General features: G+C 36.7%; 1 protein-coding gene across 1 annotated transcript in view; it reads left to right on the plus strand.

Annotated features, from left to right (window-relative positions):
- LOC149416501 (trypsin alpha-4-like) overlaps positions 1-16,591 on the plus strand; it is a 38,269-nt gene extending 21,678 nt beyond the window's left edge. Inside the window, exons 2-7 of the mRNA XM_089642011.1 lie at positions 8,158-8,319; positions 9,017-9,138; positions 10,525-10,704; positions 15,939-16,104; positions 16,325-16,452; positions 16,493-16,591. Of these exons, the coding sequence (XP_089498137.1) occupies positions 8,158-8,319; positions 9,017-9,138; positions 10,525-10,704; positions 15,939-16,104; positions 16,325-16,452; positions 16,493-16,591 (857 nt within the window). The remainder of the gene's footprint in view (positions 1-8,157; positions 8,320-9,016; positions 9,139-10,524; positions 10,705-15,938; positions 16,105-16,324; positions 16,453-16,492) is intronic.
- The last annotated feature ends 7,660 nt before the right edge of the window (positions 16,592-24,251 follow it).

Genomic DNA, 24,251 nt, shown 5'->3' on the forward strand with positions numbered 1-24,251 from the left:
AACGCGAATTTTAGAAATGTTATCTCCACATACTACAAAAGAGAAAAAAGGTTCGTTTTAAACGTTGTTATCTGCCAATAAGAATGATAATAACCTTCATTGTCCATTATGTAAAGGTGCACATTTTCTTTACAAATGTGCATCTTTTACATCTTTAAGTCCCCATCAAAGGAGGGACAAAATTAAAACTTTAAACCGCTGTTTCAATTGTTTGAAACAACACCATGTAAAAGATTGTGTATCAAAATTTACATGCCAGGTTTGTAATAAAAAACACCATTCAATGTTGCACATTGCCGCCGAACCATCGGGCGAAAATGAATTTAATAATTCAAGTGCAACCCTGACCGCAACAACGATTCCGAGCGTTTCTACCGTTTTGTTAGGAACTGTACAAATTGAGGTCCGAAATCAATATAATGATTATATACCTATCCGCGCCGTCGTAGATTGTGGGAGTCAAGTCTCTCTGATTACGGAAAGATGTGCTCAGCTTTTGGGTTTGTCAATTAAAAAACATCGTATTTCACTGAACGGTTTAGGAAATTCTAGTATAAATTCTTGTCATGGAAAAACAAAATGTTTTATAAAACCTCGAAATAAAAAAGGGCCTATTCTTCAATTTCAAACTGTCGTGATTACAGAAATCACTTCTAATCATCCGTCATATGATTTACCATCGAGTGGAACGTCACAATTTAAAAATTTAAAATTAGCTGATGAATCATATTACAAGTCCGGCAAAATAGACCTTTTGTTAGGAGCTGACGTATACTTGGATATATTTAATAGTGGCCATGAAATAATTCACGGCTCTCCATGTGCTGTAAACAGTGTATTCGGTTACATTATAATGGGGAAGATGGAAAATTCGTCATTTCAAACGCCTTCGTCTTTATTTGTTGAAACAAATTCGTTAAGCAATACTCTTAGAAAATTTTGGGAAATTGAAGAAACACATTCAATTGTGACGAGTAATCCGGACGACGAATTAGCCGAAACAATGTACGCTTCGAATCACTATCGAGAATGTGATGGTAGATATGTTGTACCATTATTAACAAAATCTGAAATTATGCCTTCTCAAAATTCCTTAAAACTTGCGGAATCGCGATTGAACAAACTAGAAATTCGTTTTAAAAGGGATCCCATGTTAGCAATTAAATATGGAAATTTTATACAAGAATATGAGGGTCTGGGAAACATGACACGGGTACCTCGGAATTTAGATGCATTCTATTTACCTCATCATTGTGTTTTGAATCCTGACAGTAAAACTACAAAACTACGTGTGGTTTTTGATGGGTCGGCAAAAACCCAACCAAATAACTTATCTCTAAATGACTTATTATTGAACGGTCCAAAATTGCAAACTGAAATTCGACGTATGATTTTAAATTTTCGTTTTCATAAGTATGTATTTACAGCTGATATTTGTAAGATGTATAGGCAAATATTATTAATTCCATCTCAGCGTAAATTCCAAAATATTTTGTGGAGAGAATCTCAGAATGAACCGGTTATTGATTTCGAGTTACAAACTGTAACGTACGGGTTGTCTAGTTCACCATTCTTAGCCATTCGTACCCTTCGCCAGCTAGCACAAGATGAAGGATCAAAGTATCCTGACGCTGCCAAGGTTCTATGCGATGATTTTTATGTAGATGATTTGGTAACAGGGACAGAAACGATTAGCACAGCCCTCAGACTAAAACAAGATATCATTGGATTGTTAAATCTTGGGAAATTAGAACTTAGTAAATGGCAATCTAATACACCGTCACTTTTGGATCACGTTTCGCAAGAGCACCAGCAAGATGGTCATTCTTTTGATAACGCCGGAACTGATCAAATTGTTAAAATATTAGGCATTCAGTGGAGTCCAACGACTGATAATTTTACCTACAAGGTCGATCTACCTTCAAATAAGATATGCACAAAAAGAACAATTTTATCAACGGTAGCTCGTTTATTCGACCCACTTGGGATCATCACCCCAGTGACATTTTTCGCAAAATGTCTATTACAGGAACTATGGAAGTTAGGTGTCGATTGGGACGATCGTGATGTTCCACCACATATTCATAATACGTGGAGTAAATTTGTAAGTCAACTTTCATTACTTCGAACATTGAATATTCCTAGATATTACAACACGGTGATGACAAGTCGTCTTTTCCTCGTAGGGTTCTGTGACGCTTCACAATTGGGTTATTCTGCAGTGGTATATTTATTAGAGCGTAATAGCAATACCACTCACATCTTAATGGGAAAATCGAAGGTCGCTCCTTTGAAAACCCTGTCAATTCCACGACTAGAATTATGTGGGGCCGTTCTTCTCACGAAACTTGTAAAGTATATTATGTCATCTGTAAAGTTTGCCGAACAAATAGAAAACGTTTTTCTATTTACAGATTCGACTATTGTACTAGCGTGGCTAAAAACGCCGCCATATTTATTGAAAACATTTGTCGCTAATAGGGTTGTACAAATACTGGAAAATACACCAAATGCTGTTTGGAAGCATGTTGTCTCGGAGGAAAATTGTGCCGATTCTGGTTCAAGAGGGCTTTTCCCAGCAGACATTATATCACACCCTTTGTGGTTTACGGGACCAAAATGGCTTCACCAACCAATAGCACTCTGGCCTTGTTCAGCTGTGTACAATCAATCTGACGGAGAAATACCAGAACTCAAAAAATGCAACCTTAAAACGTTTGTATCATCTCAAATAGTACCTAATTCGATTATTAGTAAATATTCTTCATTTTATAAATTGCAACGCGTCGTCGCTTGGATAATGCGTTTCGTAAATAATTGTCAGAAACGTCCTGGTAGTGGAAATTCAAACTCGACTTATCTAAGTTCTCGCGAACTAAATGATTCGCTTATGAAAATCGTACGCATTGAACAGGAAACGTATTTTTCTGTTGATATACGTAATATGCGAAATGGGAGTCCATGTTCAACGCAAATTCAAAACTTGAAACCGTTTCTTGATAGCCACGGTATTATCAGGGTGGGCGGTCGACTCAAGTATTCAAATTTGTCATATGAAAGTAAATTTCCGATCTTACTTCCGAAAATCTGTCATTTAGCTTATTTAATTATAGATTATTATCATAAACTATATCTTCATGTTGGGCCACGAAGCCTTCAATTCACTATTCAGCGTAAATTTTGGATAGTGGCTGCACGGAATAAAATTCGCTCACAATTGTCGAAATGCATTGTCTGCTATAAAATGAAATCTTCGGTGCTACCTCCCCTAATGGGTGATTTACCTTCCTCTCGAGTGCAACAAAGCCGGCTTTTTCTCGAGTTGGTGTAGATTTCGGAGGACTTTTCACGTTGAAAGATCACAAACGTAGGGGAGCAAAAACGTCAAAGGGTTATTTATGTCTATTTGTATGTATGGCGACGAAAGCAGTTCATTTAGAGATCGTGTTTGATTTATCTTCTGAAGCTTTTATTGCAGCCCTTAGCCGGTTTACAGATCGTCGAGGTTTATGTTCTGAAATCATAAGCGATAACGGAACCAATTTCGTCGGTGCAAATCGGTACCTACTCGGTATAAATAAATTCTTGGCATCACAGTGTGATGTTATATCCAATCATCTAATTCAGAGCGGCATTATTTGGTCTTTTAACCCTCCAGCAAGTCCTCATTTCGGAGGCTTATTTGAGGCAGGGATAAAATCTGTAAAATACCATTTAAAACGGGTGATAGGTGAGACCGTTCTAACTTATGAAGAATTTGCGACAGTTCTCACTAGAATTGAGGCCATCCTCAACTCCCGCCCTTTGTGTTCAATGAGCTCAGACCCCGAGGATGTGAATGGACTCACCCCGGGCCACTTTTTAATCGGTGGATTCCTACTAGGTTTGCCTAAATATGACTTTCTTGACACCACGTCTAATCGTTTAAGTAGGTGGCAACATCTCCAAAAGATGTCGCAACATTTCTGGAAACGTTGGCATTTAGAATATTTAAATACGCTTCAACAACGATCAAAGTGGTGCAAAATCAATCCAAACATTAAATTAGGTCAATTAGTGTTAATAAAGGACGATCGTCTTCCACCGATGAAGTGGGTATTAGGACGAATTATCCACGTTCATCCCGGTAAGGATGGAATAGTTAGGGTAGCTACTGTTAAAACTCAATCTGGTTCGTTGGTTCGACCAGTGATAAAGCTTTGCCCGTTACCGGAAGAATAAAATTATTATTAGTGATAAATCTTAAGATATACATCTAAAATAAAAATACGTTTTCATTTTCCATATTTTTGTTGTGTTTTATTTTTTATTTTATTTACCATTGGGATCTATATTTTTTTTTGTTGTTGTTTAGATGTCTATACTCTAATTCTCGTTTTGTTTCTTACTCAGATTCTAGACCAAAGGAATATTACCAATTTTAAATATTTTTCAAAACCAAAAATTTTGTTATGGTCCAGGAACCATTCTTTGAAAAGTTATACTTAATTTAGTAAAGAGTTATTTTTTTATTGTTTTCTGCGAGGCATTACGGATACAACTTGAATGAACAATTTACCCATGTATATATATTTAAATTTACCTTTTATTAAATTTTGTATCATAATTATTAATTCGTTCAAATTAGGTGGGCGGAAATGTTGGCACCTAGCATCGTGCTACCTACCTTTATATCCTTTATAAAATTATTGTGGCCTATCGACCTCTCCCCTCCTCTCCTCTCCTATGCTGACGTTAGTTGAGTTAAAATATTCGTCCTGTCAACATCGTTTGATTACGGAGTCCCCTTTATCGACCGTGTCGAAAATTCAAAGCCACCGTGAGCTCGCGCGTGGTGAAATTTGTGAATTGTTGTGAACCAGCGCAAAGAAGGAAAGAATACCGTGGAAGAATAGAAAAGGGTAAGTCGGCATTCCGAACCTTTCCATTTCCTATGATTCCGCGTTGCGACGGTGCGTTTCCGTCCCCAACAGTCACCATTAAATTTTTTAACTAACTAACTAACCATCACGCCGTTTCCCCGCAGGGGTAGGCTGAGAGGACGGACCGCCAAACAACTCGGTCTTGGCACATACTTCTTGCCTCATTCACATTCATACATACTCTTCTATTATTCTGACTCTTGACATGGCCCGACTCAAGTATCTGATACACTTAGTCGTGCCGTGTCTTCCTCGGGCGTCCCCGACTTCTGCTACCATTCACCTTTGCATCGTATATTCTTCTTAAACTCCTTTCTTCGCTCATTCGCTCTACATGCCCAAACCATCTAAGCGTCCTTTTCTTGATCTTACTCGTTACGCTTACATCAGCGTTGTACTCTTTGCGGATCTCCGCATTTCTCACACGATCGTACATGGTGTTACACACAAACGCCTCAGGAATCTCTTAAATTTTTCAGCTGGTGAAATAGCATTCCGAAAACGAGTATCATTATTTTTAATTAGCGCTCCAATCCTTTCCAATATGTATTAGAAGTCAGTTGCTGTCATTTGGATAAAATTAAAGAATTGTTGTTGATTCTCAATTCTTAATTCTGCCGTTAAACGAACGAAAGTCCCATCAGTACTTCTTCTTTGAAGCCAACTCCTAATCCAACACTCTGCGGGCCATTACGTTATTGTTTGACTAAATTGTGCATATTATCGCAGCGGCAATCCGTTGTGTGCGGAAATGGGTATTATATTATATGGGGATCCATGATCTAACTGTAAATAAACAAATCGCTGTCATCAAATATTACTAACTGACAGCCATAAATCAACTATTTGATAGCTGTCAAAGTCGGCGGCAACGCGTTGTTGTCAGGAAGCCATCTTACCAACAATAGAATTACTGGTGTAGAGGTCTCTGTGAGAAGTTCGTAAATTAAACTTCCAAACAACTTCCGTGAGCATTATTTACGATAAGTTGGACGCATATGTAATCGCTCCTGTGAGTAACTTATCAACAATTTACGAAAGTCGTAAAATTTACTTACACGTGTAAACCCAGCCTTATAGGGTACTTGAAGCAGCTAATGCTACGTATACATCTGCGAGCGGAACTGCTGAACTGAACCTCAACTTCTTGGAAAGAAACGAAGCAAACGCCGCTTGCAGTTGATTCGTTCCATGTTCGTTCCTTTCCCGTCGTTCGTGGTACGGTTCGCGTTTCGGTGTAAACGTTAGTGGTTACATGTCAGATATGTTAGTACTCACTTTAGCCTGTGAAGTGGTCCGATTTGTTTCCGAGTTCAGTGTTTGTGACGGACGTACTGCTCCGATAATGATAATGGATAATGAATAAATGAATATGGATAATGAATAAAATTAAATGAATCCCAATTGTCCTGAAATTGTATAAAATGTATAATGTAAAGATGTAAATGTATGTAATAATGTAAGAATGATAATGAAAACAATAAATAAAGCGTCGGAGCTTGGTTAGAAGTATACGGGCAGAGAAGTATGGTTAGAGCTGGTAAAATCATGAGCATTTAATTCGGGCACGGTTATGAGAATCGTGCTTATACGAGAGGGAACGTTCGGCCGCGACCCGAAGCAAAGGGCCGTGCGCCGTCATAGCGTGCGAGGTGGTTTGCCGCCCGAACGTTCCACAAGCGCGATTCTGAGGACCGTGCCTGAACAAAGAGATGCCGTGGTCACGTTCGACCACAGGGCCCGAAATTACCGGCCGAGAGGCGGTAAGCGGTAAGGCGGTAGCCCGGCGGCGGGCCGCGGGCGCGTCACAAAACACGGGCCTCGATTCCAGGAATCAAAGAGAAAGCAGGCCCGTGTGAGCGTCGCTCGGCCAGCGAAGGCCGCCGGGGTCCTATAAAACGGGCAACAGTGCCTTGAAAAGACAGATATCCAGCAACCACCACCAGCTCTACACTTCTCTCTGCTCAGCCTTCTACCTCACTCCGACTTCTGACTCTACTCGCCTTCTCTTCTTCTTCTGACCCTCGCCTCACCCCGGACCTCTCTGCCTCTACAACAAGACCCGGATCTACGACAAGGACCAGAATCAGCATCGGACCAGCTACAACGGCTTCAGAGACGGCCCCGTTCTACCCCTCCACGCCACTGAAGGAAGACATCTCACGCCTCCACGGATTGGGATCACCGCCCTGTTTACAGTCTTGTGTGTCACACATTACGTCTGGCACAGTGTTTATTGAGGATTTTGAAATAATTGAAGCAATTGAAGATGCAGAAGCACACGAGAGGGCGGCAGAACGAGAACACCGCGACTTCTAAGAGCTCGCGTTAATGTTTTGAAAGTATTGGGCGATATTGATTTCGAATCACGATTTCCACTCACGAAAAATGCTTTTCATCTAATTCATGACCAAATTAAAGATAAAATCTCTCAAAGGACCACCCGGTATGTTATTTTATATAAATATATCACGAAATTGTTATATTTACATCATATTTCAACAAAATTAACACCAGTTCATTGCGTTTTACGTTTCTAAAATCATTATGTACCCAAATAAATACTGACATTTAATTTGATCGTTAAAAATTAAATCTTTGCACACATTTATATCTGATTCCATGTTCCAGTACTGTTTATCTAAAGAATTTATTTGATTTTTAGATATAGACCAACCTGTAATACAGTAATTTTTAAATTTAGCTGAGTCGTCCATAGTTACTTTTTTTTAATTTCTTCTAATTAGTGTGGTGTTACTGCCATAAGGATGATTCTAGTGTTTACATGTAAATTAATATCGTTTTCAAAAGTTAACGTTGACAGTGCTTACCTTGACAGTGTGTCTGCATTCTGCGATCTATAGATATTATTGTCTGGAATGTGAGACCATGTAATCTGGCTGGGTATGTCATATAACGAATTTTTAAATAATGTAAATGGTTTATGATCGGTTTGAGAATATAAATATTAATTAAATTTATGACATCCACATACTATTGCAAATAATACTTTTTTTAATTCGTGCATATCTAATCTAAGTATTTGCTACTGGTCTTTTGTCTTGCCTAATGACCATACCTACTGCTGATTTTATCCAGTCAACAGATAATGGTTTGTGTTTATCGCAATGTGCATTGGATTGTGATACTGTAGTGAAGATGTCAATGTACTAGTATCGGTGCGCGCGTCCTACGTGAAAGGCTATAGTTGAAGATGACGTATTTATGTTTCCAGATTGTGGGTTGGAGGATACACACGCGACTACAATGATAAGGGGGGGACAGAAGGTGAGAGCAAATGAGTTTCCTTGGCAGGTGGCCATATTCCGCAAGGAAGGAGAAAACTTCATCCAGATATGCAGTGGCAGCCTAGTGCGGAGCAGGCTAGTGATCAGCGGTGAGTTTTTAGACAATCTATTTTATTTTAAAATATATATTTACATGATGCCTAGTTTAACAAATGATTGTACAAGTTACGAATCGTTGCAAGCAGCTGTAAAGATCACCTGTGGGTGGTAGAAATTATAAAGGGGATTTTCCTATTGAATCTCTCTTCGAAGAGGTAAACTAACCATAGATTTAAAAATAAATTTCAACATAGAAACAATAGTTACCGACAATAGCGTTGGTAGTCAGTCTTGGATACTCATCAGGAACAGATTAGCGAATGGTCTGCCAGAGCTCTCTGAATTATCCCACAAACTGATCCAATATAGTTGTCTTGTAGGCTGAACAAGTGTGTAGTTCTTCCTTCTGAGCTGTTAATGTATATGTTCTATACAGTATAGACATTTTTGTTGTTGTTTTTTTGTATGTTTTATTAACTAATAAATTAACAAATAAATAAAGTAACAAATTATTTCTATGTCATTAAGGACACTTAACACTTCATCTTAAACTTACTCTTTACAGTATTTAAGGATAACCTACGAAAAGCAGCAAGGCTTTTAGCTACATTAACATCTGTCGGTAGTGCATTCTAAATCTTAATTCCTCTAAAACAGAGATTATTTTGGGTTCCCCACAAATTTGTGTCACATAAATGAATGAAAATATAGGAACCTTAAAAGCTTGTTTATTATTTTGCTTTTCAGCTGCTCACTGCTTCTCTGATGAAACTTATAACCATCGAGTTAATGTGAGTAATTATCTAGTGGTTGCAGGAAGTCTCTCTTCTTCATGGACTGTACAAAGGCCAGGCAGACAGCAAAGGAGGGTTGGTTACAAAATACACTTTCATGAATAACAAAATATTTCTTTTCCGTATTTAAGAAGAATCGGCATAACCCTGCAAGCCTCTGAAGGACATTACTAGCCACAAGCATCATATTCCGTAGAGCCTCTGAAGGACATTACTAGCCACAAGTATCATATTCCGTAGAGCCTCTGAAGGACATTACTAGCCACAAGCATCATATTCCGTAGAGCCTCTGAAGGACATTACTAGCCACAAGTATCATATTCCGTAGAGCCTCTGAAGGACATTACTAGCCACAAGTATCATATTCCGTAGAGCCTCTGAAGGACATTACTAGCCACAAGCATCATATTCCATAGAGCCTCTGAAGGACATTACTAGCCACAAACATCATATCCCATAGAGCCTCTGAAGGACATTACTAGCCACAAGCATCATATTCCATAGAGCCTCTGAAGGACATTACTAGCCACAAACATCATATCCCATAGAGCCTCTGAAGTTCAGATCTGAACAGGCATTTAAAAAGTATTTTTTTATTTTTTGTTAGTCGTCATAAAAGAGAAATTAATATTCTTCTTAGTTATAATGAAATTAAATCTAAGTTAAAGATAAAAGAACATTAAAGAAAAGATTAAATCTTAAAAGTCTCTACACAAAAGGAATGTGTTTTCTTAATATGGAATTCTTTCAAAATTGAATTCGAATAAAAACAAATCTGTTTGTTTTTTTATCAACATTTTAATGTTTGATATTAAAATGTTATTATTAAGAAAGATCAATGTTTATTTCACACGCAAATATCTGAAAGATAATGTTATCTGGTTTCTAAAAAAGTATTTGTTTTTACGACAACTTCAAAAGTGATAAATACATCTGGACGCTTGTTGGAGCTGGATGTTGTCCGCCATTATCAGTTAATTGAGATCCGAAAAACAATTTGAGAAATGAGTAAACAGTTTTATTGCAGTATACAGTATTCTACATATATTTAAAAATACCTCAGAAGCATTTTGAAATTCAATACGAAACTTAACCTTCGCACGGTGTCTTCATTCCATAGAACCGATGGGACATACTGAATTTTGATGATATAACGAAATTAACACCTTTTATGATTGAAAAAACTTTTTGAGTGATTTGAACGTTATTTTTTTATGCAACCAGCTTGAACATATTCATGGTTTTAGTGGAAGCAACTAATTTTAATTTAGATGTTGAAAGTGATGAACAGAGATATGCAAATCTACTTACATATTCTAAATACTATTAAATATTCTGCGTCACTCCAATATTCAACAGAATTTAAACAGCGTTTCAGCCAGTTTCTGTTCAAAATTGATTTGTGTTTCACAATGATTTTTTTTATCCATTATCAATATGAAAACATATTTTTTTTTTTAGGTGCTTGTTGTTCGTTTGGGGGAGCGGTACGGAGGATATGGCCGAAACCTTCAGGATGACATCGCCCTCGTGCAACTCGAGACCGGTTTCACCTTCTCCAGCGTAGTGCGTGCAGTCTGCTTGAATCTGGTAGACAGAGAGCTGCACGATACGCAAACTAGCCCAGGCAGTGTGGGGAAGGTAATAAATCTACAACTGGAATTTACGCTTAACTAGAACTATGCATTCTGAAGAGAGGACTGATTTTAATGTCCACCAGCTTTATTTATCATCGCATTCAGAACAAGTGAATGGTTTTCAGCATTTTATTTATAATACGTTCAACACAAAGATGATTTTGTATTTTTTTAACTTTTAAACTAACATAAAAAGGTATTTGACACACTGTAAAAGTAAACCTTTTTCGCATTCTGGATGTCATATATTTCTTTATGTAGGTACGTAAATTACCAATACAAATAAAAAAATGGAACTAAGACTAGATGAAATTGAATATACATCAAATCTGCACTACCTAGAAATTGCAGGAATTCCACAAAAAAATGGTGAACAACTGGAGAAAATTATAAAAAAAGTCGCATCTGCAGCTGGAGTTCAAATCAAACACGCTGATATAAACAATGTGACCAGAACTACAGACCGAAGACTTAATGCTCCGCCAAAAATCCTAGTAAAATTTACAGAAATTAAACTAAAAGAAATCCTTCTATCTAAAAAAAGAGAAATGGACCTTAATTTACTAAAGGATTTGACAAACGAAAAAGTGTACATAGGTGAAGTAATAAGTCCCTACAAAAAAGAGTTGCTTTGGAAAGCAAAGCAACTAGCCAAAGAAAAAAATTATGAATTTGTTTGGATCAAAAATGGGAAAATAATGGTTCGTAAAGGTCATGATCAAAAAATTTTGTACGTAAATCATCTGGACGACCTCGATAAATTAATATAACAAATCACTTACTTGAACACACCAAACTGAAATACCTACTGAGAACATTTCTTTTCACCATATATGTTAACGACATTTTCTTTCAACCACTACATGGCCAAATTACTTCGTATGCCGACGACACAGTTCTAATAATAAGCGAAAAAACTTGGGAAAACGTAATACTTAAAGCCACTGAAGACATAAATACTCTTAAGAATTTCTTCGACATTAATTTGCTATCACTAAATAGCGATAAAACATATGTAATTCCATTTGCAATACACACAAAAGACATCCCTAAAAATTTTAACATTATCATTCATGACAATTCCAAAATACATAATAAAAATTACTGTCTCCAAAACTGCACAATACTAAAAAACACAAACACAATCAAATATCTAGGAGTAATTATCGATAAAAATTTGAATTGGAAGGAACAAATATGTCGAATTGTAAAAAAAATCAGAAAACTGATATATGTATTTTTAAGAATCAGAAATTTTTTGTCTTTAAAAAACCTATATTTAATATATTATGCCTTGGTCCAATCAACGCTACAATATGGTATCATTAGTTGGGGATCCACATACAAAACTAACCTTACTCCAATAGAAGTGGTACAAAGGTTAATAATTAAAATAATATTACGAAAACCTTCCGATTACCCAACGGATCGATTATTCGAAGAATTTCAAGTGCCTTCATTTAAAGATCTTTATATTAAAAATGCACTAATTCAAATCATAAAAGAAAAAGACAAGTATCAATTTCTAACTGAAAACCGTACTAGACTTAAATATATTTTTCCATGCCCAAAATTAAACACTTCCTTTGCACAAAATTATTACACTTACCGGGCAAGAATTTTTTTCAATCGACTACCTGAAGAAATTAGAAACATTAATGATAACATCAAAATAATAAACACTGTAAAAAAATATTTTAAAGACAAACTCACAAAAAATAAAAATGTTTCCAATTGAATTAATCTTTAGAATAACTCACTTCATGAAAAATAACTCACTTCATTTAAATAAGTTTAAAATCATTTAATTTTTAATTACTTACTTATTGCAATAAAACAATGTACACTCCTCTTCCAGCCACAAGCTAATGCTTCTATGGAAGAGGGGTCCTGAAATATTTTATCTTATATTGTAACAAACAAACAAAAATGTACTTATATAATAAATGTAACAAATAAAAAAAAAAAAAAATAAAATAAAATAAAAAATAAAAAAAAACATGGATAAGGAAACAATAACTACAAACAAACCAGACGAACTGCTAACTCTTAAAAACAATTTTAATATATTAAATAAAAATATACGAAGTATCAACAAAAACTTCGATGAACTTCAAATACTAATTAAGAATCTAAAAATTAATCTTGATATAATTATCCTCACTGAGTGCTTGATAAAGGATAAATATTCACCCTCACATATTAATAATTACACCTCATATGCAACCAATTTGAATTACACAAAAAATGATGGTGTGATAGTGTACATTAAAGATGACACTAAAACTGAAGTCAATGAAATAAAATTCCCAAATGCAAACTGTTTGAAAATCAAAGTGGGTGATGAAACCACTATATTAGCTCTGTATCGATCACCAGCTACAACTAATATTAATCAGTTTCTTGAAACGCTTTCTAATGAACTCAATCTTCTAAAAAACAAAAAAAATGTCTTCCTCATCGGAGATATAAATATTGACATACTAGAAAACGGTCATCCAAATAGAACTGATTATCTGCAAACACTGGCCGCCCACGGACTTGAAAGTTTGATAAATAAACCTACGCGTGTTACAAATGACAGCAAATCTTGCATCGACCACATATTCAGTAAGACTGTTAAACCAACCAACTCTATCATATTCACCTCTACTATAACCGACCACTATACAACAATTTTATCTATTACAAAAAAGAAAATACAAAGATCGCAGCCCTACCCAATTATCGTGCAGAAGACAGAAACCATATGGAATGAAGTAAAACAACAATTACTAAATACAAACTGGATAAACCTACTGGAGAACCTTGATACAAATAGTGCCTGGAGTAAATTCATTGAATATTTAACTCATACCATCATGTCAAATACCAAATCAATAGAAAAAAAGATTTCACATAAAAATCAACATCTCAAACCATGGATAACCCAAAGCGTTATAAATTGCATTAGAAAAAGAGATGAACTACACAGGAAAGTTAGTTTAAATCCTTGTGATATTTTTATACAACGATATTATAAAAGATACAGAAATATTTGCAAAAATGTTGTACGCAATGTCAAAGAAAATTATTATAAGAAAAAAATAGATGAATGTAACAATGACCCACGCAAATTATGGAAGATCATTAATGAAATTACAAGTGCAAAATCATCCCATAACAAAAGCATAGATGAACTAACAATTGAAAATACCCAAATCTCTTTCGAAAAACATCCGGACAAAATTCTCGAATACGTAAACGAATTTTTTACAAATATAGGGTCAAAATTGGCAAAGCAAATCAGACATCCAAAAACTAGCATTTTACCAGAAGAAAAGGAAAGTATGAACCAGATAGATAAATTAAAGTTAACTAATGTAACCAATACTGAAATCAGAAACGCAATTGTATCCCTCAATGTTAATAAATCATCGGGAAATGATATAATCTCAAATAAAACAATAAAACAACTCCAAAATGAACTGACCTTCCCTTTGACATACTTGGTCAATCTGTCTATATCTACAAATGTATTCCCCTCATGCCTTAAAAAAGCAACAGTTATACCTATACATAAAAGTGGTAACAAAAAGGATATATATAACTACCGACCCATAAGTCTCTTAAGCTCCTTTTCAAAAATCTTGGAAACTGTAATGAAGAAGCAAATTGTTCATTTTCTTGAACAAAACAAATTATTATCACCATCCCAATATGGCTTTAGGGAAAATCTAAGCACCAATGATGCCATAGAAAATCTAACAAGCATAGCCATAAAAAACATAGATGAAAGGAAAAAGTGTTTGGCTTTATTCATAGATCTTCAAAAAGCTTTTGACACAATAGACCATAAAATACTACTAACTAAGCTAAAAAAAATAGGAATGGCCGAAACAACAATGAACTTATTAGAGTCATATATAACAGGGCGAGAACAACAAGTACAAATTGGCAAACAAAAGAGCAAACTACTATCTTTAAACTATGGCGTCCCTCAAGGAAGTGTACTGGGACCGATCCTATTCATTATCTATATCAACGATTTAACTAACCTTACCATTAAAGGAAACATAATCAGTTTTGCTGATGATACTGTTTTATTATTTCAAGAAGAAAATTGGACGGATACATTTAATGAGGCTGAAAAGGGGCTTAGTGCACTTCAAAATTGGCTTAAAATCAACTCGCTTACCCTTAATATAAGCAAAACAAAATATATAACATTTTCAATAAACGCAAGGAGCCAACCAATAAAATCACTAGAACTAAAACTACACGAATGCCATGGAAATAATATACAATGTTACTGCCCCGTCATCGAAAAAACCGAAATAATCGACGAAAATCTTAGATGGGACCTACACATCAAAGGTATTACGGAAAAACTCACAAGCCTTATATATTTCTTTAAAAATCTAAGAAACGTATTAAATAAAAAGGATATGAAAAAGGTCTACTACGCATTATGTCATTCTCGAATTGAATATGGAATCATAGGATGGGGATCTGCTACACATACGTACCTACACAACCTGAATACGATTCAAAAAGGAATCATAAAGACCATATTGAAAGTACCAATTAGAACGCCTTCAATTGAAATATTCAATTCCTTTGACGTACCAAATGTACAGCAAATATATGCCAAAAATATATTATTGAAGCTCTTCAAAAATAACAAATCCTCTACTAGACTGTGTATGCATAACACTAGATCGAACAAAAATGATATAAAAAATATTCCAAGTTATAAAACCACATTCGGACAAAGAAACTATACATACTTTGCAACAAAACTCCATAACATCCTTCCCCAAGACATAAAACTAATAAAAAATCCTAATGAATACAAATCATTAATAAAAATATGGCTGAAAGAGGTCAATGAAAAAACCCTAATGAAAACACTAAAAACGATATAGAAGACACTAAAAACGACATAGAAGACACTAAAAACGACATAGAAGACAAATAAACCATATTTAAATAACTTTAGTCCGCCTCGGCACAGGACCCCCTAGTGAGGAGGACTAAGAAATACAATATTTTATACTTAATTTCACCATTATATTTTGTATGTAACAAATATATTTTATATAGTCGCTAAAATAAAAAAAATAAAAATTGGTCCAATGATAGTCCATTGCAGAATTCCTTAATATAATGTATTTTTAAATATTATTGTACGTAATTAATTAACCTTTTTACCCATTGTTTAAGATCAAAAGTGAATGAAAGTAATTGTTCCTGCAGGTGGCGGGCTGGGGGCTGACGGAAACGGGTCAGGTGTCCGACAGACTCAACTTCCTGAAGGTCCCTGTGGTGGGGGATCTAGAGTGCACGAAGCAGCTTATCAACACATCCTTCTCATATTCTAGATACATCACCGCAGACAAGATATGTGCGGGACTCACTAACGGTAAGTAACGCGCTTCAGTGACATCTATAATCCCTGTCTAACCGATACTTTATTACTGAATACAATTCCAGGATCAGCTGGTGCGAGCTGGTGTTACTACTGCAGAACACACCTGAAGATCCCCCGCGCTGGTACCTGGGTACAGTTCTGAGACGACTTCTTACGATCTCAAGAATCCCTGTCTGACCTACACTTTGATCACCATGTAATTCCATTCCAGGATCAGCCACGTGCCCGGGAGACAGCGGGGGCGGACTGGTGTTCCCGCTGCAGAACACACCTGAAGATCCCCCGCGCTGGTACCTGGGTACAGTTCTGAGACGACTTCTTACGATCTCAAGAATCCCTGTCTGACCTACACTTTGATCACCATGTAATTCCATTCCAGGATCAGCCACGTGCCCGGGAGACAGCGGGGGCGGACTGGTGTTCCCGCTGCAGAACACACCTGAAGATCCCCCGCGCTGGTACCTGGGTGCAGTTCTGAGCAATGCGCCGACTTCTTACAATCTGGATAATGCTTGCCGGATTAACGTGCTCGCCCTTTATACCAGTGTATTTAAGCACCGTGTATGGCTGTCCACCAATATGGAGGGCCTTCAACCGCAAGGTAAATCTAACTTCACACAACTAACCCAATATTAGATCGCGACCTTCTTATTATAACATTTAACAAGTTACAGCGTTGGAAGACTTTGGGAGGCGGCTCTAAATAGAAAGTCTTGGCACATTTATGATTTAAAGTTTTTATGCCGTGTTGCGCTAACTCCTTCTTGGTAAATTGTTGATTTGGAATTAACATAGAATCCACACATAAGACTTGGTAGAAAAGAGAATATTTATTTAGAGAGGGACAAGAAAAATACATGAATTATAAATTCCCACTTCTGTGGACTCAGAAAGTACAATATGGATAGTCAAGTAGGTGAATTTTATAAATATTTAAAGAAACGCAATAATTTCCAATTCTCATTGAAATATGTGAATATTTTTTATAGAGATTTTTTTAAATTGTTGGAACCACAGTTTTGATGGGATCTCATTTGTACAGATGCATTGGAGAAACAGATAAAAATAAAGTTTTTTTTTTTCGGTTGGTGTCCTTTCAATTCCATTATTTATTTTTTTTATTTATGTGATTTTCAACTGTTTAAAGTTTTATTTTTATTGTTAACGTCTAAAATCATTTTGTAATATAAAATTGTATACTATACATATGTAACACAAATTAAGTTGGTTTAATTAATATTATCTAATGTAAAGTAAAGTGACTAGTTGCCACAACACGGCTCAAGCTAGCGTAGCAACTTGGAAACATCTGTACCTACCTATAATATTATCTCATATAAAGTAAAGTGACTAGTTGCCTTAGTTGTCACATTGCATCTTCTTCTGGTGAGCAGACAAATGAAGCTGCCGTCGCTGTTTGACGGTCTCCGTGGTTGAGTGCTTACGATTCTGGATTATTACGGCTTCCATTTCGTCATGATTTGTGTTTACACTATGATTGAAGATTTTCACTAATCGGTTGTTGAGTTTGGAGTGATAATTCCATTATTTCCCTATCCCTGAATAACAGTTGTATGTTTTGGTTCTTGCAGAAGGTTGCAGACTAAAGGAGTCCGTCGGTGTTTGCAAGATTTACTCTGACTGCCCGAGAGCCAAAGAGCAGGCAGCACATGGAATTCTACCGCAGGTATAATAATATGTATTACCCGGGAATATAACACGAGGATGGCTGATAAAACCCTAGATCAATACGATATTGAAAAAATCCGTCGTTTGTGGTCAGTTAGTGATATTTGCGATGGCACTGATTCCAGCTAGCCTCCAAGGTGTCAGATAACCTGTCATTATACAAAAAATATTGTATAATTTCGTTCTTTACGCAAAATAACTGACTTATTAATCAATGGAGGTGAACTACCGAAGCTCTCAGGCAGCTTATAAGCAGCCGATCCACGAATTACGGGAAATAAACGAAGCAATCGAAAATGCGGCGTAATTCGTGTTTCGGCTTGCGCAAACTTCGCCGTGTTTATACGCACCCTTAAAATTGAAAGAAATTGTATACACAATCCTTAATTAATTCATCTAAGACACAATCAATTGATTCCGTTCCTGATTGGAGAAACGAAAGTTGTCAGTTATGACTAAAGACCTCAATTAATTCTCAGCTTAGTAATGTCAATTCATGAACAGGTCCGCTAGTGCTGCTATTTCTTATTTATTTCGTGTCAATATCGGTTCGGTTATCGATAGCGCAACCGTGCTAGGAATATCAGTATACAATTGTAGGAAGTTGAGCTAATAGATTCGATATTGTCAAGTGATCAATTCGATCGTGTTAGAAAATAAGTTAGGACCTCAGCTTTGTGTGAGTGACCGCTAGTTACCTCGCGGTAGAATACGTCAGGCGATGGATCTCTCACCAGCACCATCAGCTCACTGATTCACAGGTGCAATAATGTTTGTGTGAGTGACCGCTAGTTGCCTCGCGGTAGAATACGTCAGGCGATGGATCTCTCACCAGCACCATCAGCTCACTGATTCACAGGTGCTATAATGTTTGTGTGAGTGACCGCTAGTTGCCTCGCGGTAGAATACGTCAGGCGATGGATCTCTCACCAGCACCATTAGCTCACTGATTCACATGTGCTATAATGTTTGTACTATAAGCAACTTTACAAAATATGATTCTCATTTTTTTAATTTTTACACAATTTCCCCACCCATTTCCAAAATCAATTTTCTCAGAAGATATTTTTCAGATGATTTTTGAAAAACTTCCATACTTCGAATAACAAAATCTAGGAGATAAAATTTGAATAGAAAAAATTGTAACTTATGAACCCAACTTCATGTAGTCTGATATATATTTTTTTTCATATACATACATTTATTTTTTTAAATATAGATCACCTCCATAGATATAAAAATGGCTCATGGAATGAAAAAATAATCATTATTATTTTTTTATTTTTTTATTCACTTGATGCTACTAAAATAACAATAAATTAGCTTTTTCAATGGTTGCATCCTTTTCAATACATTTGAAGTGCTGCACAAGGATCCCAAAAGCTTAGCTCTTAGAACATCTTGCTTGTAGTATCCCACGACCAAGTCTTCAGGAATCTTTAAATGTTCGGTCACAAACAACAAAACACGATGCGACGGTTCCCCAGGCAGACGGAGTTGGTCCAACCGCTCAAAATACGCTGCAGGTGATCCAACTTGGTTGGCGGTTCGCTGGTTGGATGCTTTGGGGTTGAACAACCGTTCAACTTGAAAGCCACGCCCCTTATCTTACTTTTATCCTTACGAAGAAACCATTGCTTTAATAATATAGCTATTATTTTGATAAAACTTTTATTTACTGTCAATAAATTAAAATAATGCCACAAAGTGTAGTATAAGTATTTTTATTTGTTTTCTGTTCTTCTGTTGAGTTTTGGCGCAAATAACTGGCTGTCCCGATAAACTGTCTGTGTACATTTTAATACAAGAGTGTCCCTTTTCCCAGCTCTGCTCGCCCTCCAATCCAAAGATCTGCTGTGTGGAGTCTGTGGAGTTAGTGGAGACCTGCCCGCCTCTACCCCGTTCTACTGTCAGCCAGCGGAAGACTGGTTCAAAGGCCAACGACTGTAAGTTGCATTGCTCTGCATTCATTCTGGATCTAATAATAATGCACACACTTGAGATGACTTATTGCCTCCATCATATTATTATGTATCGTGTCACAAAAGCAAGTCCAAGCTGGCCAACATTATCATCACCATCTCCCTCCTCTAGTGGAGCTATGCTGGGCATGTGACAGATGACCGCTGGAATCTCAGTTTCATCGAGTGGCGTCCGTGGTTAGGAAAGAGAAGCAGAGGTCGCTCGCAGATGAGATGTGCTGGCGATTTGACGAGATCTGCATGCTCCATACGTAAAAGATCCGCCATAAATCGAAAAATCTGATTATATTTGAGGGGCGACTATATGCAAAGCTGGACGCTGGAGGCTGGAAGCTCATAGAGAAGAAGAAGTTACGAATGCAACAATTTAAGGTACCGCTGCCCCAGCAACCATTTATCGGTTAACCAATACCTCTGCCAAAGGTCACCCCAAGTGGCAAGCTACGTTTTGTGACTTAGCAGGAGTGCCCGGGTTCATCTCGTGAGGTGTGTTCAGGATGCGCCTACTCACGGAATCGGGATAGATTGGTTTGGGGAGACCCTTTGACCTCCTCAACTGATCTCTCTTGACCCATCGCCTTGCGCTGCTGCAGGAAGGATACATAATACGTCCATCAGTCCTGAATATACTGATCTCTAGGTTCCTACCAATACCTTTTTCCTTCCCAGAATTTCCACTCCTTCCCTTCCTCAAAAACACCCTCCACACAGCATCCTCAAAGATAACATAGGTCTTGGTGGGAAATTATTTTCTCAGGTCCACCTGGGTGGGGTCAGTGGTTCCAGGAATTCGCCCTGGAAGACTCACACACAGATACATACGTACACCATTCGCCCATCCCGAGTGGAAGTTGTGCCATTGTAGGCAAGTTGTGCCATGGTAGGCAAGTTGTGCCATGGTAGGCAAGTTGTGCCATAGTAGGCAAGTTGTGCCATGGTAGGCAAGTTGTGCCATGGTAGGCAAGTTGTGCCATGGTAGGCAAGTTGTGCCATGGTAGGCAAGTTGTGCCATGGTAGGCAAGTTGTGCCATGGTAGGCAAGTTGTGCCATGGTAGGCAAGTTGTGCCAAATGGTAAAATTTTATTTACATGATCAGCAGTTAGAGAGATGAATAGAATGGTACTTGTGTAGATATGGAGGCATGATGCGTGTCTTCGGCAATTAGCTAATCATCACCGCATCACACTAAACACCATTTAATAATAAAAAAATAATTAATCGAACAAAGAAAATTGCCATTGGATTAGGTAAGTCGTTTAAAATATTATTATTATTATTATTATTATTACAAATAATGTTTTCTCGTTGCTTGCAGACTGCGTAGACCTGGCCGAAAAACTACACCCGTGCCAGCGGAACGGGTCGAGCTGGAGCAGAGGGGATCTGTGCGGGGATGAACCAGACAAACACATTTCACAATACCGCGTGGTACCCCTTACTAAAGCCAGCCCCTCGGAGGTCCAGACATATGTGAGTACTTGTTCAAATAATAATATAATGGTAGAAGATTATATTAGCACCAGACCGAGAACCATGGGACAAATAATAATCCCTAAAGTCAATAAAAACAACGGCACAACACCATTACACATACTCAGCCATTAAATAATCCCTAAAGCCAATACAACAACCGCACAACACCATTACACATACTAAGCCATTAAATGTTTAAACAAACTCCCTAAAGAAAACAAGCTGTAAAGAATAATATTTTTTTAATGAATTAACATAAAATACTTTACCTCAAATTTATTGGTTGTGTGACGTCATATCTATTGTAAACTTTGAAAAAAAACAGTTAAAGTATATGTATACTAGCCCGTTAATTATTAAGAAACCACATTTGGTATCACACATCATATGCCGTTATGAATGCAGGTAACCAATATTGTACCAGAGCGACCATACTTTATTAAAAATTAGATATCTCTCTTCCTTTCATGCCAACATTTGTGATTTTTTTTTATTTCTGAAAGAGAACGAAATGATGTTCCTTATTGCTTTAAATATTTACACTCGATTCAAAAGAAATAATAACCCAACCTATCCTATCCTAACCCAACCTAACCTATATTAACCTAACCTATAATAACCCAACCTAACCTTACCTAACCTTAAAACTTTTTATTTTAAAAAAAAATAATGTTAAGCGTGGCCAGCGATCTCAAATAATTGCCGAAATGGGTGGAGATAAATTAAGTAAATTACAGGGTGTATCGGCACGTACCCAACAAACTTAAACCAGCGATTCCTGAGCAAATATGGAGTAAAAAATGTTATTGCTACTTTGCGGTCCGGTAACGTTTTTTTATTATTCATATTTTCACCACATGTCACCACTGTTTTATCCTTAGTCAAAGTTTGAAAGCAACGTCGCGTCTCAACTCAACACGCGTACGTACGTACCTACATTGGCGCGCTTTTACTATCAAAACGAAATGGCAAGGCATCATTCGTCTCATTTTTAACTACTATTATTTAGTGTGTTTCGACTTACTTGCTAACAACTGCTGTTGAACACGAGAAACAATGCCGTCAATAAGGGTCCCATTCGAGAAAATTGATGTTTTTTAACCGCTGTATCTTTGAAAACAATTTGAATGGTGTTTTTTTTATAGTACTCACCAGGATTATTACTCATTCTATAGATTTTATATAAGATTCGAGTTAGATTATTTTTGATAAAATATACTTTCACACAAAAGACGCGAATATAAGAAGATGGTTAAGACTTGAATAACAGTTTTTTTACACATACACATTGGACCCTTACAAAGAGATTGATGTATACTATTCATATAATATTATAGGATAGCAATGCCTTTCCCGCCATTCGATTAGGACCAGCGTAATGGGTAGAAATACCCTTCACGCACAATGTTTGATAATATCAATATTATGTGTAAATGAATGACATTGTGAGAATTTTACCAATAAATAATAAATGAAAATGCTGACATGTAGGTTATGTTATAATATTTTTTACTGGAGCATTTGTTCGAAATGACTGCCATTTTTATCAATGCAAGCGTGTAGTCTTTTAAATGTTTAAGTTGGCATGGTTTGCTTTCATTTCTGCAGCGGCTCCCATCAGACATGATGACAGGCGAACTCCCAAAACAACACTGACTATTTGGGAATGTCACTGGACTTGAGACAGAATATGTGTGAAAGAGGTGACAGTAGCGAGGAGGGATGTCGCTTATTTCACCTATTTACTCTGGACAGTGACGGAGTGTGCTTTTTTGTTTTTAATTATAAAAAAAAGTTACCGGAAGTGCCCATAACATTTTTACTCCAAATGTGCTAAGGAATAGCTGGTTAAAGTTTGTCGGTTTTGTTGTTTTACTATACATATAAGTACATATCAGATTAGAGATTTGTTGGCTAATTTTACAATCATTTATTATTAATTGTATTTAGATTTTTTCGTTTCTAGCTTCCGATTGTGTTTCATGTTTTCTATTGTTAGGTTGGCAGTGCCTACACTGCCTACAAACAAACGCGAATTATGCGCAAACTTCATATCGGTGTTCTGTCAAAATGGTGCGTCTGTTGGCATAATTTTCGCGTAAATTATTATTTACTTAAATAATATTAAATGTCAATATTTTTCAAAATCGTAAATGCAAAAAGTTGTTGCTAATTATCATTCTTCTTCTTCTTTATGTGCCGTATCAGGTCCCCCCGACGTTGGCGATCACTCTAGAAAATGTCTCTCTGTCTTGCGCTGCCCGGAATAGCTCCTCCACACTTCTAATGCCGGTCCACTCTCGTATATTTCGCAGCCAAGACATTTGTCTCCTACCAGGCCCTCTGCGACCCTCTATCTTGCCTTTCAATATTAACTGGAGCAAGTGATACTTCTCCCCTCGAATTACATGACCCAGATATGAAATTTTCCTGATTTAGTTATTATTAAGTTGAATCAAATGTTTGAATATTTTTAATTGCGTATTAAAAACGGTAGTTGTAGGTAAAGAATTACTGATAATTTCATCTAGTTTACAAACTCTATACTAAATTTAAAATATCTCGGAAATATTCCTAAAATTAATGACAATTTCAATGTCGCTTGGGACTTTATTTGAACATATTTAAAATACTGAACGGCTAGTGGATCCCCGTCAATACTTCGCTATTGCTAATATCTTTCTGGGGCGCCTCCGACTTGTTCCACCATTCACTACTGTATTTGAACATATTTAAAATACTGAACGGCTAGTGGATCCCCCTCAATACTTCGCTATTGCTAATATCTTTCTGGGGCGCCTCCGACTTGTTCCACCATTCACTACTGTATTTGAACATATTTAAAATACTGAACGGCTAGTGGATCCCCCTCAATACTTCGCTATTGCTAATATCTTTCTGGGGCGCCTCCGACTTGTTCCACCATTCACTACTGTATTTGAACATATTTAAAATACTGAACGGCTAGTGGATCCCCCTCAATACTTCGCTATT

Source organism: Hesperophylax consimilis, chromosome 17 (assembly GCF_061612785.1).
Source record: "Hesperophylax consimilis isolate HC1 chromosome 17, BYU_Hcon_1.0, whole genome shotgun sequence".
NCBI lineage: Eukaryota > Metazoa > Arthropoda > Insecta > Trichoptera > Limnephilidae > Hesperophylax > Hesperophylax consimilis.